The 15,764-nt window shown below is 39.7% G+C and overlaps 1 protein-coding gene across 18 annotated transcripts in view; it reads right to left on the bottom strand.

The window, feature by feature from the left end:
* Positions 1–15,764, bottom strand: part of pja2 (praja ring finger ubiquitin ligase 2) — a 67,546-nt gene that overhangs the window by 40,921 nt on the left and 10,861 nt on the right. For 14 of the 18 annotated variants that reach the window (XM_048526921.2, XM_048526923.2, XM_048526922.2 and 11 more), the window contains 2 exons: positions 10,356–10,556; positions 27–1,083 (listed from right to left, as the gene is read on the bottom strand). In XM_048526921.2, the coding sequence (XP_048382878.1) occupies positions 27–1,083; positions 10,356–10,554 (1,256 nt within the window). In that variant the 5' untranslated portion in view covers positions 10,555–10,556. The other 4 variants (XM_048526930.1, XM_048526931.1, XM_048526926.2 and 1 more) reach the window with 4 other exon arrangements.

The following is a 15,764-nucleotide window of genomic DNA, read 5'->3' as shown; positions in this document are numbered from 1 at the left end:
AAGCAAGGGGCATGACATTTTATTACCTCGTTTCCCCTTTGTTACAATAATTTTCAAAGTCATCCCAGAAGCTGTTTTCTTCCAGAGTTTCTTGTAATTGGATGGTGGCCTGTTCCTTCTCAACACCAACTGTTTCCTTGCCATTAGGTCCAGATCCGATCTTTGAATCTCTATAGAGTTTATTTCTGCAGTTCCACAAGGCAGAATTTGATCCACAGCATTCATTTCTTGAATTGGCTTTCATATCCCCAGTACAATAACCACCAAACTCATCAGGGGAAGACAGATCTCTTTTAGAACAGGTTTCAACTCTTTCCTTTCTAACTTTTGGTCTTACTACCATTTCTGACGAGCTTGGTTCCTCTGTCATACAACTGAAAATGTTTCCTTCCGTTTGAACGCTCAGTGAGACTTTATCACGATTTCTTTCTCTTTTGTCTTTTACATCCTCCATCCTGACATAGCTATTGATTTCTTCCATATTTCCAACTGCTGGTAGTATTTTCCTATGCTCTTTCAATTCAGTTTGATGTCCTTTAACACCAATGTCTGCAGAAGTCAAATCGTCCAATGCCAAAGAGCATGGTAGATCAATCGGTGGGCTGTTACCATCGTGGATTACAGCTGAGAGATATGACTGTAATCCATTAAGGTAGTCAACGCCTTTCTCTAACTCTGAAAGCATGGTGTCCAACCTTTTCTGAAGTTTTCCTTCTTTTTGCAAAGATGCTTGAATGGTTGAATCTTCATCCTCTCCTTCACTGCTTTCTGGTTCGTAAGAGTCAATATTTACAAAACCAATGCCAGTTGGACTTCTGGAGTCAGTCTCAAAAAAATCATTTGGAATTGACCACTTGGAGGGCCCTGTGCTTTGGCTACCTGAATAATTGTCTAATGGCTCTGTAGCACTGGGCAAAGCAAAGTCGTTGGACTCACATTGAAAAGGTCTTTGGTTCAGAGATGATGGCAAAAATCCATTCTCTTTCTGAGGTTCACAACCTACATCTCTTTTAGTATCCATAGTTAGGCCATATGCTGCGGGCTGCGGCAGAAGTTCATTTGTTGATAAGATTCTACTGGGAGCTGAGAGAGAAAAATTAACCTTAAGTAACTTGAAATTCAAGATTATATCAAACTAGTCTTCTGTACATTACAAAATGCTCAATGTGTCTAAAATAATGGTGATTCACCTACTTATGGTACAACTCGCAAACTAATTAGTTCAAGGATTAGAGACAGCAAGGTGTAGAGCTGGATGAACAAAGCAGGCCAAGCAGCATCTTAGGAGCAGGAAAGCTGATGTTTCGGGCCTAGACCCTTCATTAGAAATTTCTGATGAGGAGTCTAGGCCCAAAACGTCAGCTTTCCTGCTCCTAAGATGCTGCTTGGCCTGCTGTGTTCATCCAGCTCTACACCTTGTTGTCTCAGATTCTCCAGCTTCTGCAGTTCCTATTATCTCAGAGTTCAAGGATTAATTGTTTAAATTGTATTGAAAACAAATGTGTACACTGTAAAAATGAAACAGTCAGAAAACTTATTATTCAAGAATGTTAATGTCCCTAACTTCTGACACTGATCCCAAATTGGTAGTCATGGGGAGGTAATTTGCCTTAAGTTATGTGATTAGTGCTCATGTTACCAAGGTTGCACTTTGAGCATCTCTCTGCCCGGAGGCAGAAAACTTCTGTAAGCTAAGCAGGGTGTGGTACAACAAATCATTTCTGCATATTTTAATTTCACATCAAGGTTACAAATAATGATCAAAAACTGAATAGTTAGGTCACTCTTTTAAAGTTCAAAACAGCCAAATCGACTGCTTATGGTAATCCAATCTGCTCATGTGCCGCTAAGCTTCTAGTGTGGAAATTCCTGGTGTGCAAACCAGTCCATGTTCACTTCTATATCACTGTTCTTGTTTGGAGTAGGTGAAAGATACAAAGAATCAGGCTGTTGATTCTGATGTCTCAGAAGTTGCACAAGGCATACTAACATATCTTCAAACCAGAAACAAGGTAAGGTCAGATATTCAGAAATACATTCACCAGCATTATTAATTCAGTAAGAGATGCTGAATCTTGGAGGAAGTGTACCAAAAAATTATTTCTAATAGGCACATTCATTCCCAAATGAGGAAATGAATTATAGTTGGGAATATTTTAGAAACAGCAACCAAGATGATTAGATTTCAAATCAACCATACAAATGGAAACTGGAAAATACAAAAAAAATCAAACTACAGGATAACCATGTACTAGGAAACAAATGGTAATGAACAAAATTAATGCTGTTGATAACAGCAGCTATGCAAAATCAAAAGCAATAAAAAATTGGCATGTGTAAATTCAATACCTAGAGCAAAAGGCATGGATGAATATAAGGCACATGTAAAATACGAACAGAATATATTTACAAAGATGTTTTGAGTAAACAAGATGGTTAAGGAAACAGGAGCATCAGAACAAAAGAGCAACTGGAAATGACCACATACAAACTAGTCATTTAGGATTTTGAGTATCTATGTTTAAGGGCGCAACAACACAAAATAAGCATTTCCATGGGAAAGCAAAAATCTGTAAAATCAAATACAAAATTCAAGTCAAATGGCAGGCAAGTTGAGTATGCTAAAACAGTCACATAACCCAAGCTGGCTTGCTATTGATGGGTGCAATGAAAGCTGCAGGGGTTACATACAACGAATAATGCAGATGCCCTGAGGAGGAGATGGAATTTTAAAAACTGGTTAAAAGGAATGAACTTGAAAGTATTTTGGTAGTTTTCACCCTTTAGTGGTTCTGAGTAGTGATAGGCCAACAGTAAAAAATGATACTTCAAAAAGAGTGCAAATACAGGAACTCAGCAACAGAAGATGGTTGAAACACCCAGCTGATCAAGCAGCTTCTGACCCAGATGCTGCTTATGCCTATAATTCAGCATTGATTGTCAATATCATATGAAGACGTCAAAAGACAGGTGTAGGACACAGAAGAACGTTATACCAGTGCAGTAAAGACTGTATTTTTCTATTCTTCCTGATAAAATGGATAAGCACATATTTTGCAACATTAAACTCCTGCCAAATTTTTGCATACCCGTTTAGCCTACTTAAATTCCCTTGGAGATTCTTTACCTCATCTTGACTACCTATATCCTATTTATTTTTATATCATCAGCAAATGTAGCAAACTTTCAACCCCTGCATCGAAGTCATTGATACAGATTGTAAATCGTGAGGGTTTAGCACAATCCCCGTGACATTCCACAAGTTGCGGTTTGCCAACTCTTCTTAAAATGTATATCCCTTCCCTCTGCTTCCGTTAGCTAAATAATCCTTTATCGATACCAATGTGTTTGTTATCTGTACACAATGTGCTATAACCCCATGTAATAAACTTTGAAGTGGCCAAAAATCAAAACCAAAATACCAACTGCAATCCACACAGACCACATCTCCAGATTCCCCTTAATGTACCTTAAGTAACTCGTCAAAGAATGCTAATAAATCAAGCCTGATTTCCTTTTCAGAAAAGTATGCTGACTTTGCCTGAACCCATTATGATTTTCTAAATATGCTACTCTAAAAAAGGTTTTAAAAAGTCAATAAATCCTTAATAAAGGATTCTAGCAATTTGTTTATTATAGGTACATTTTCCAAAAAGACACAAAACTCAAATGTTCACTTTGTTTCTCTCCACAATTAGTTATATCTGCTGACTTTGTCCAGCACTTTCTGTTTTTAGTTCAGATCTCCAGTGTCCATCATACTTTGCTTTTATTTATCTCTATTATAGATGTTAGGACAACTGACCTTTTCTTGAATAAACTGTTACATTTGCTATTTGCCAAACTTCTAATGAATTCTGGATGAATATAACCAATATCTTTTATCTGAAGCCAATTATATCTGCACCTGGGGATTTGTCAGCCTTTGGGTCTAAAGGTTTTCCAAATAGTTTTTTTCTTGATGATGGTATTGTTTTAAGTCATCCTTCTTATTCACCTCTTAATTCTGAAATACTTTTGGAATGTTTTGTAAGTTTTGCATTATGAAGTCAGACCTGAAATAACTGCTCAACACCCTCACAGTTTCTTTGTTTACTCTCATTAACTTTGAGATTCACACTCTGAAGAATCAACTCTGGTTTTAGTTGTAACTATCACCACCACCCTCGCCTACCCAGTCCCCCACTCCTATTTAAAGCACTTCCTTTCTGTTTGGTATTACTAGCTAGCACTGTTCCATACTCTACTTTCTTAGTTATTCTTTGCTGGTTCTTAAAACCTGACTTATCTTTTCACCTACTCCTAACATATTCTTACGGAATTTCTTTCAATTTGAAGTTTTTTTTTAAATCAACCTATTCAGACATTTTAAGATGGGGCTTGAACCCAGACCTCCTGGCAAGAAATTAGGGACATCACCATTGTGCTATAGTTACATCATTTTGATAAAATTCTTAATTTCCCTAATTAGCCATGGATAACACATCCTTATTATCAATGGGATAGGTTTGTGCTGATTTATTAAATACCTCCTTAAAAGTATACCATTGAATCTCCACTGTCGTACTTTGTAACCTCATTTTGCAGTATGTTTTATTCACTGTGCCTCCATTTAATTTTAATTCAGGTTTAACGCACTGTTTTTTAGATCCACACTTCTCCCTTCTGAACTGAACATAAGATCATCAATTAATTCTGTCTCATTCTTCAATACAAACTCTAATAGCTTCCTTCACGGTTGACTCTAAGAAACTGCCACAATTGAATAATTTTCCAGGCCACCTTTGTGCAAATCAGATTGCCAATCTGCAGGTACATTAAAGTCACCAATGAATGTCATGATCTTTTTCTTATAAGTCCCAGTTATTCCTTCATCTACACTGTGTCTCTCAGTGTAGTTACTGTTGGATGCCTACAGCTAATACACATGATCTCTTAAACTTTCTAATCTTTTATTTGTACCCAAATTGCTTCTGTGCCTCTCCTTTGAGTTAAAGTCGCCTCTCGTTGCTATAGAAATGATATCCTTAAAACTGAACAACCCATCACCTTGTAATACCTTCCCAATCCTTTCAAAATACTAGACACCCTTCAATATTCAGATCTCAGCATTGGTCACCCTGCAGTGTAGGAATAGAGAGGTCTTATTGCAAGTGGACAAGACGATGTGACTTCGTCTGGGGCAGTGAGGAGTTTTGATCCTAATTTGAGAACTATGGAGACAAGAGTCTTCATGTATATTTAAGGTGGAGATAGATTCTTGATCAGCTGGAGAATCAAGAGTTACGGGGATTGGGAAGGGAAGGGAGCGTGAAGAATGTTGGATCAGCTGTGAACGGCAGCTCTCATATCAATGGAAACAAAATAAGACAACCATAAGAACTAGACACTGATAAGCCAGGGAATGACAAGTAACACAAACACAGAACACAGGACTAGTGGTCGTCCAAACAGCCACTCACATCTGTTCCACTATTCAATAAGACATATGATGTTCCCAATAAACTTCCACACCAGTTTTTAAATGAGAATCTATTTATGCCAGCAGTAAGAGTATTGAAAGACACTGCTTCTACCTCTGCTGACAGATAAATGCACAGTGATTACAGCAACAAAGGCAATAATTCAAGTTAGATGGCTAATAAGTGGCAAGTAACATTCCATCCCTACAAGTTCCAGGTAATGATCATTTCCAACAAGAGAGAATCTAACCATCTGCCCTTGACAGTCAGTCAATGTACTACCACTGCTGAATTCCCCAATATCAAAATCCAGGGGGTTGCTAGAAACTGACCTTGACCAGGCATATACAGTGACTGCAAGTGCAGATCACAGGCTGGACTGCTGCATCAAGTAACTCACTTCCTGACTTGAAAAGGCCTGTCTACCATCTACAAATCAAAACACGAAAACATGTTGTCTCCTTGCCTGAACGAATACAATTCCACAAACACTCAAGAAAACTTAAAACATTCAGAACAAAGCAAACAATCTGTGTGACACACCTATCACCACCAACAGTGGCAGGCAGGTATATATGATCTACAAGATGCACTGCAGTGACTCACCATAGCTCCTGTCAGCATAATTCAAAACCAGTTTTTGGCACTTAGAAGGATAAAGGAAGGAGATGCAGGTGAGCAACACCATCTGCAGATTCCCCTCCAAGCCATATGGCATCCTGACTTTGAATTATATAACTGTACATTCACTGCTGCTGCAAGGTTCTGGAACATCCTTCCGAACAGGAATGTGCGTTTGCTAATACTTCCTTACCATCACAAATGCACTGTTAGGGTTTAAGAAGACAGCTTATTACCATCTTTTCAAAGGCATTAGGAAAGGGCAATAAATGCTGACTTAGCCCACATCCTATGAATGAAACAAAATCACCCACACCACACTAAAAATGCCTGGCAACTGTAATAGACAATTTATCAAAACTACTAACAATGAAGGAAATAGAATATGGAGGTGAAAAATAAGTTGTTACAGTTCCACTGGTTGATTGCTGACAGCTTCTGGGCATGCCTAAAACAATTTCTCACTACAGTTGTGAAAGTGGCTGTAAATTAACGAATTTGTAGAAAATGACTGAAATGATATCAGCATTTCAACATTCAATGCAGTTATTGCATGCAATACAGGATGAGGTCTGTACTAAGAATGGAACCTGAGCTTACTGTATGATGCACATGCAATGCAAAGCAAGCCAATTTCCAATGTGACCCCATTTTAACTCATCACCATACATTGTCAACAGCAATTAGAAATGGGCAACAGCTGGCTCACCAACAATACCCATGAACCCAAGACCAAATATAAAAATAGTTGAAAATTAATGTGACCCCAGGTGCCAGCAATGGAAAAACAGTAATAAAAATGACATATATTTAATCTCAGAAGGCAACTTAGGTATGATCCTCTCTTCCCACCTGTGCTGTGATCAAATCCATTCCCTCACTGCATAACCGATCCTTTTTCCAACACCCTCATTCCACTCATTCAGCAGTCCCTCTTCCTAAGCTCATGCTGTACGACTCTATACTCTTTCACCCTTACTCAATCACAGCATCTCCACATTGTGCCCAACTCACATTCTCCTTCTTTACTCATCTGACTCGTCCCTCCCTCTCCGGTCATCTCCACTACTCAACCCTACCTTCCCTCCACACCCACTCAACTCCAATCCATCATGCTCAACTGCTTCTCCATGTTCCCACTACCAGACCTCCCTACCTTGCCTGAACTGGCCCATCACTACTACCTCATCACTGGACGGCCATGGATTCTCCTTGACTGGTGCCAAATAGAACATGCTGCTGGAGAAGCACAAGTCACCTCTGTAAAGAACAGGGCCTCAGGGACCACGGACTCGGACTCCAGTAGGGCAGAAAGTGCTGCCTCTTCCATCACTGGATGCTTGGGTAGCACCAAGGTTCCGAGTAGGCTGAGCAAAAGGTGGTGAAAAGTACTGACTGTTGCCGAGGGTGGATATGACTGAGACTGTCATCAGGTGGAATCATACTACCCAGTCCCGTAGTTAGAACTGAAGCCAGAATGCAAATGCCTGGCTGTTGTGTTGGGACCAAGTCAATTTGTTGGTACTTGGGCTCAATAGTCATGTCAGACTTCCATAGTGGAGGCAGCACCAGGAAGATGGCTCAGCACAGGAAGGCACTCCAAGGGTTGCACCACGAACAGCAATTTCTGGGGACAAAGTCACTGCAACTCTCCATCATAAAAACCAAGTCAGCATCAAGTCAGATCACAAGTTGAGAGAGGAGTGATTTCCTGTTCAGACAGAAGTAAAAAAAACTTAAGTGGTGCAGTTCCATGACACAAAAATCAGAATTATGCCAAAAATTGCAAGTTTTTCATCCAAACTCCACAATTCACAATCCATATCCAAAGTCCACAATAAGCTGAGGAGAATTCTGGTTGGACATTGTGGTTTTGTCAACATGCCAAGAATAAATACAGAAGTCTTTACAGGTATAGATTCAAATTCAGGAGAGACGTTGAACAGATAATTTTGATTTAATCAATGACTAGTTAATATACAGTATTATGCAAGGAGGAAAAAGGAATTATAATTTAAGGTAGTACTGGATAGATTTTTAATATCAAAGAAACAGAACTATCAGCAAAGACAACATTTTCTAACCACTGACATCAACTAGATAACTCTCCACAATGATCCACTGAAGATCTTGGACAGTATGGGTACTGGCCTCTCTCTTGTGCAAAGTAATCATTCCGCCATTTCAGCAAACTCCCAAGGCCGTCCCAATTCTACATATTCACATTTTCTGACACACGTGTACCTGTAATTTCCCACTAGAGGAGGATTCTTATTTTCAATCATACACTAATCTTTGCCTGAGACAGATGGAAAATAAGGGACCATCACTTTAGTGTCAGACAATTCATGGCAGACAGATGACTTACATTTAAATTACCATCCCTCCATCATATTTATATCAACCCAAAGACTTAAAACTAAAGCAACAGCAAATACTGTGAATTTTTAAAAGTTACCTGAATAATTAAAAGAATGTAGTTACAGGACACATACTTCTTTAAAAAAAAATCTCTTAGTTGCCTCAGTTTTGAAGAAATATTTAAGGATGTCACAGGAAAGCATTTTTGAAGGAAACCCTCATCTCTTATGCCATATAATACACTTCACTAAGCAATCTGCCAACAGCATAGTAATTGTGGCACAATGATAGTGTCCCCCACCAGAGGTCCAGGTTCAAGTCTTGCTTGTTCTGGGCTCTTGTCACAGCATGCCCAAACAGGGTGATTAAAAATAATTTTATACTAAGGCTCTTGTGATGCAGTGGGAATATTTCTGCCTCTGGACTAGAAGGCCCGGGTTGAAGTCTCACTTGCTTCAGAGGTGCAATGGCATCTCTGAATGGATTGATTGGAAAATGTTGAGAAACAAATTACAAAGATGCTGATTACTTCACATGAGAAATACAGAGGCTGTCTTGGCAACTTATTAGGCTCTTTAAACCTTGTTTAAAGCATTTGAAATACTCCAGAATAAACTGACATTTCAGTCGCCAAATATCAAACAAAAATATTTACTCATTTAGCACAAATCACTATAGAAGAAATGAAAAGCCCCCTGTCCATTAAGATGAATGGCAGCATTACCTGCCGCTTATAAACTGTCCTGGTGAGCATGAACCAGATGGCGTGAGTGTGCGTGCACATGCGTGTCTAGGTTTTCATATGCAGGCAAACACACATGGATTAATCAATCTGTGACATATCAAGAGTTCATACATTGTAGAAGTTGGAATCTCGGAGAACAGAAAGTTGAAAGAAAATTTGAGATGTATGACATCAAGAGAGCTCTGGACAATGGAGCAGGGAAAGAAAATATTCCAGAGATAATGGGAACTGCAGATGCTGGAGAATTCCAAGATAATAAAATGTGAGGCTGGATGAACACAGCAGGCTAAGCAGCATCTCAGGGGCACAAAAGCTGATGTTTCGGGCCTAGACCCTTCATCAGAGAGAAAATATTCCCATTGGTGGAAGGATCAAGAACAAGTGGCACAGAAGAAAAGTAATTCACTGAAAGCAGCAATGGAGAGATGAGGAAAAACATTTTTGCAGAATGAGGGGTTAGGATCAGGAATGCATTGGTTGAGAATTTGGAGACAGCAAGTTTGATCAAAGCATTAAGGGGGAATTAGATCACTATTTGATCAGATTAGCAGAGATTTAGAGAGAAGGCTGGGGAATGGTTCTAAGTAAATTCCTCCTTCGGAGTGTTAACCAAAATTCAAATAGCCCCCTTTTGTGCCATTCAGTGATTGTGTCGATTTGAACTACTTTCTCCAGAAATGACATCTTGCCTCTTGAATGCAGTCTTCACAATTTCAAACATTGATGAACTAACTTATTTTGCTGAGAATGTTCACCAAATTGAAACAAAATCCAGAACTGTAACTAAAATGATTCTGAAACACATTTCATTTTGCATCTGACACCATAAAACCAAACTGGCAGAAACTGACAGATAAGTCCAAATTTTCATAAACCCTCAATGATGCAATCCTCTGACTTTCTAGCATAACTAATACACTGTGGCAGAATATTTCAAATACTTTGCACTACGAATAAATTAAGTTTTCCTAATACTATACTAATCAGTGACTTATGATTGCACTTTGTAGAATTCACCCCCCAAGCAGTAGAGGCTCTTTTTAAAAAAAAAATCCAGTGATTGAATCAAGTATTTTGGTCTCTACTTTTCCATTTGCCTTTTCAATGTCCGTATCTACGTTTCTTTTTAAAAAGACAGCTCTTATTGTATATGAAACACAACACACATAAACCGTTATCTTTTGAAACAGTGTTTAGCTCCATTTCTTCCCATTGGTGCTCATTTTCTTTTAAGTGGTTCCATGACTTGGCAATAGAAGGGCGAAAGCTAACATAAGCATGCCTTCTCCCGTATCTTCTTCCAGTGGTAGTCTGATAACCTCCCGCTGGTCTAGGCCAGGCTGTCTTCCCAGATTCTTGACCCATCACTAGAAATCAAAAGGAACAAAGAAAAAAAATCAGTTAAAATCACACAAAAATAAAATTATGTAACATTTTATTTTTTTCTTTGTTTTACAATATGACACTACTTAAAATAGTATGCACTGAAGCACAGTATTTGTGTCCAATGAGTGTTCAATTACTTATAAAAGCAAAATTGAATTGAGTGTATGCAAAATTATTTTAGTTTATCATACATTTGCAATTTTCGTGGCATTCTGAACTGCTGGCCAATATTTTCAAACCTAAGAAGGGCCAAGACTTCTGATATCTGCAACACTTCAACTTACACAACCACATTTTTTTGTGGGCTTCTAAAAGCTTGAGATGAAAAATACAAATCTTCAGGGTAATTTCCAACTTTGTCATTAGGGCAGTGCCTAGCAAACCGTTTCACCCACTAAGAGACAATAACAGTCATATTAGATTAGATTAGATTAGATTAGATTAGATTCTCTACAGTGTGGAAACAGGCCCTTCGGCCTAACAAGTCCACACTGCCCCTTGAAGCATCCCACCCAGACCCATCCCCCATAACCCACACACCCCTGAACACTACAGGCAATTTAGCATGGCCGATCCACTAACCCGCACATCTTTGGACTGTGGGAGGAAATCGGAGCACCCGGAGGAAACCCACGCGGACACAGGGAGAATGTGCAAACTCCACACAGACAGTCGCCCGAGGCTGGAATCGAACCTGGGTCTCTGGTGCTGACAGGCTGCAGTGCTAACCACTGAGCCACTGTGCCCCACATGCTGATGACCTCTTCAAAAAAAAAATTTGGACGGCAGGGCAGGAGAAGCCAAATCGAGGCTAATTATACAGTCCCCTACCATTATTATATTGCTATTTCTTCCCCCACTCAAATGGCTCCCACACTAGGATCTATGGTCAGTTTGGTCATCCTTCCTGCATTCCTGATGCTCATCTGCACAGCTAGATAACTGCAGGGCCTGAAGCTCCTCAAGTCCAGCCTCCTGGGTCCTCAAAGCTGCCTCACCAGTAATCACACCCTCCTGTGTCCCTGATCATAGGCCAATTTTCAATTACCCAGTCTGAGGATTTACAAACCTATAAGGTGATCAAAATGTCAGAATAATGTCCAAGTCTTTAGTGATGTTGCACCTAATGATAGATTACAGTAAGTGACTCAGTTAATGGTTTCTCCCTCTCTTCCTTCTTAACTGGAGAATGGCGGTGGAATTCTGAGGTGCAGAACTACTTTCTTTCAGTTTTCCTGCCACTGAGCAGTCCTCCAAGGTCCATGCGCAGCAGCAACTTCTGGAACATAGTGTTCAATGCAAATACATTGACTTTAAGTGGCAAGGGCAGGGGCCTCCAAGTTTTGAGGGAACATAGGTACACATTGACTTCAGTATTCTCGCACTTAAATCACAAAATGCTAGTATGCACAAGTAGCTGACAGGAAGTGGTTTTCTTTATTTCAAGAGGATTTGAACATAAAAGTAGGGACGTTATGCTGCAGCTAGCTATACAGGGCATTGATGAAATTACATCTCAAAATACTCTGTGCAGTCTTGGTCTCCTTATTTAAGGAAGGGTGTAAAAATATTGGAGGCAGCTGAGAGGAGGTTTATTAGATTGATACCTGGAACAAGCGAATTGTCTTATGATGATAGGTTTAACTAACTGGGCTTGCTTCCACTATAGCTTAGAAGAGTGGCTGATGACTTGACTGAAATATAGAAAATTCTGTATGATCAGAAAGATGTTTCTTTTTGTGGGTAATTTCAGAACTCAGGGCATTGTTCTAAAATTTTGAATCGCCCTTTTAGGGAGAGAGGCAAGTAGAGTTTTATTCTGAGGGTTGTACAACTTTGGAACGCTGTCTCAGAAGGCAATAAAGGTGGTGTTATAAGAGATCATAGAGTCATACAGTACAGAAACAGGCCCTTTGGCCCAACTCATCCATGCCAACTAGGTTTCCTAAACTGAACCAGTCCCATTTGCCTGCATTAAGGGACAGGTATGGAGATTCTTGTTAGGTAAGGAAATTCAAGGTTATCAGGGCTGGATGGAGTATGGAACTTGAAACACGAACAAATCAGTCATGGTCTTATTCAATGGTGAAGCAGGCTAAATTATATATTATTGCTCCTGTCTTGTACAACTGTAATTAACAAACTAAGAATTCAAAATTTTCAATCCACAAGCCAGTTAATGAATCTAAAGTTACATTTTGGGAGAAATACTGTCCAGATGGTAGAAATAGAGATGGTACAAATTCAAAATGAATGAAGGAAAAGACAGGCCTGGAGATATCTACACAAACCTTTGAAGGAGACAGGACGCTTTGAGAAACATGTTTTGAGAAAAGAAAGAGATTAGACGGAGTTCAAAAGTAAGAAAGTTAACAAATATAAATCACTTGTTAGGCCTCAACTTAAGCAGTGTGTCTAAATTCACAAAAGACCACGGTTAAGGGGAGATTTAACGCAAGTATCCAAAATTGAGGACTTTTGACAAGCAATTGTTTGGCAATAACAAACTCAAAACAGGATTCAAGAGGCCTAAGTGTTTTGTCCTTATCAGGGTGAGGATGCAAGAAACAAACATGCAAACTTGGATACTTTATAATCAAAGATAATGAAGTGTGAAGCTGGATGAACACAGCAGGCCAAGCAGCATCTCAGGAGCACGAAAGCTGACATTTCGGGCCTAGACCCTTCATCAGAGAGGTGATTGAAGGGTCTAGGCCCGAAACGTCAGCTTTTGTGCTCCTGAGATGCTGCTTGGCCTGCTGTGTTCATCCAGCTTCACATTTTATTATCTTGGATTCTCCAGCATCTGCAGTTCCCATATTCTCTGATCACTACTTTATAAATCAACCTGTTCATAGATGTTATGACATACTTCTGGAACAGATGGGGCTTGAACCCTGGTCTCCTCACTGAGAAGTAGGGATACTACCACTATGCCATAGAGACAAGCTTGAGAGAAATGCAGAGATAACAAGGTGTAGAGCTAGATAAACACAGCAGGCCAAGCTGCATCGGAGGAGCAGGAAGGCTGACATTTCGGGCCTCGACCATTCTTCAGAAAAAGAGCATTTTTTTTCCTCAAGAAGGGTCTAGGCCCGAAACATCAGCCTTCCTGCTCCTCTGATGCTGCTTGGTCTGCTGTGTTCATCCAGCTCTACACCTTGTTGTCTCAGATTCTCCAGCATGTGCAGTTCCTACTAGCTTTGAGAGAAATGCATACCAGTTTACACAAAAAAAATGAATGCTGGACATCAGAAACAAAATTAGAGATTACTGGCAAAACTCTACAGGTCTGGCAACATCTGTGAAGATTGAGAGCCTTACAGGTAACTAGTTACAGAAATACACATTGGACATTTCAATGACTGAAGTGTTAAAAGATGATTACAAAGATTATACTCAGGCATCCTTCTTTGCGTCTTCTTGCTTACAGCAAAGATTACTGAACGTGCAGGAGGGCATTTGCTCAGGATCACCTAAATCCTGTTGAGGAGCATGTGACATATAGGCAGGCATAGAGGAAATCATGCACGGCAGTGGGTCCATTTAGACAGCTAGATAAGTTTTAACCGACTGATTCATAACACGCAAATAAACACAAGCAGACTCTATTAGGAAAGACAGCTGCAAAGGATAACAAATACTGCAACATGGCCTTCCAATACATCACTGATCTCCAAAAAGACAGTCCACAAGCAGTGCTCTGACAACACTGTGGCAACTGTACTGAAGACTTCTGCTCCAGAACTTGCCACAATCGTGGCCAAACTCTTCTAGTACAGCTACAGCACTGGCATCTACCCAACAATTCAGAATTACTCAAATACATCATGTACACAAAAAGCAGGACATATCCAACTAAGCGAATTACCGCTAGTGTCCGCTCTCAATCAGTAAAGTGATGGAAGGTGTCATCAATAGTTTATCAAACAGCACCCATGTAGGGGTGACCATGCCTACTTACACAGTGAAATACAATGGTACCTTTGAACAGAACTGCTAGAAGGTCAGTAAAAGAACACTACAGTCCTATCCAAGACAGTTGTGATAAAAGTATGCCTTAGGACAGATAAATGTTCAATTCTACTTTATTAATGAAAGGATGATTGTCCCAGTAAATGAACAACATCAGGAGCTAGATTGGGTCCTCAAGCAGCTGCAAGGATAACAGCTAAAGTTATCTCGTAGTAACTAGCTGGCTCTTTGAAGTTACCTGCAATATTAAATAGTTCTTGCCATAAACATAGAAGTTGGTTTCAACACAAACCCAGGATGTGGGAAAGCCTTAAAAACCATTTAAGCTTAGTTGAGAAGGTTACCTAGCCTTAGCAAATGCCTTCCTTTATGCCTTGAACAAGATACCATTTTTTTAAAAAGTTATGGGTTGTGAGCGATCTAACGGGAGAAGTAGCTGTATAACGTTACACGTTACAACTAACTTTTAACAGAAGTTGACGTTATAGCAACTAGTTAAAGTTAACTGACTTTTTATTTTTATATTTTGTAATTGGGCAGAGGGAAAATAAAAGGAATAACTGAATGTGATAAAAGACGGCACCAAAATACACGGGTAATAAAATTTGAGGTGTCCTTACAGATAAGCAAGCCTGAGACGAAGGAATACAGCCATTAAACATTTGGAAAGTGAATGAATGCACGGAAAGATCCCAAGGCCTACAGATTACAATGTCTAGCTAACGCCATAAAATTAATGGAAACCTGGGGCTGTCCACAGAAGTGCCCATCATTGATTAGGTGTCCCACAGGACTGGGTGTTTAGATTGGGTGGGGGGAGGGGAGTAGAGAAGAACAGTGAATATATTGCGTTTGATTACTATAACACTAAGTGGGGAAAAAAAATGCTGTTATTTCTTTGTAAACCCGAGGATCGATCTACCTTCAGAGGCCTGATTCGGGGAACATCCTTTGGCTCTCTCCCTGCATAAACCAGTTCCTGCTTGAATAAACATCTTCCACTTGCTCAAATCTGCCTGCCTCCTGAGTCTTTGACCCTGGACAGAAAAAATACTCAAACTGTTTCGCAACATGCTCACTGATGCCGACACAGGCCTCTCAGCTCTTATCCTAATTACAGCCTTGGTTCAAACACAGACAAAGGAACAGAATTCCAGACGTGAGGAGAAAGTGACAGCCCTTAACATCAAGGTTGCATTTGACTGAATGTGGCA

This window comes from Stegostoma tigrinum, chromosome 3, assembly GCF_030684315.1.
Source record: "Stegostoma tigrinum isolate sSteTig4 chromosome 3, sSteTig4.hap1, whole genome shotgun sequence".
In the NCBI taxonomy this organism is placed as follows: Eukaryota; Metazoa; Chordata; class Chondrichthyes; order Orectolobiformes; family Stegostomatidae; genus Stegostoma; species Stegostoma tigrinum.
The sequence above is the reverse complement of the archived record's forward strand: the minus strand, read 5'-3'. Positions and strand labels throughout refer to the sequence as shown.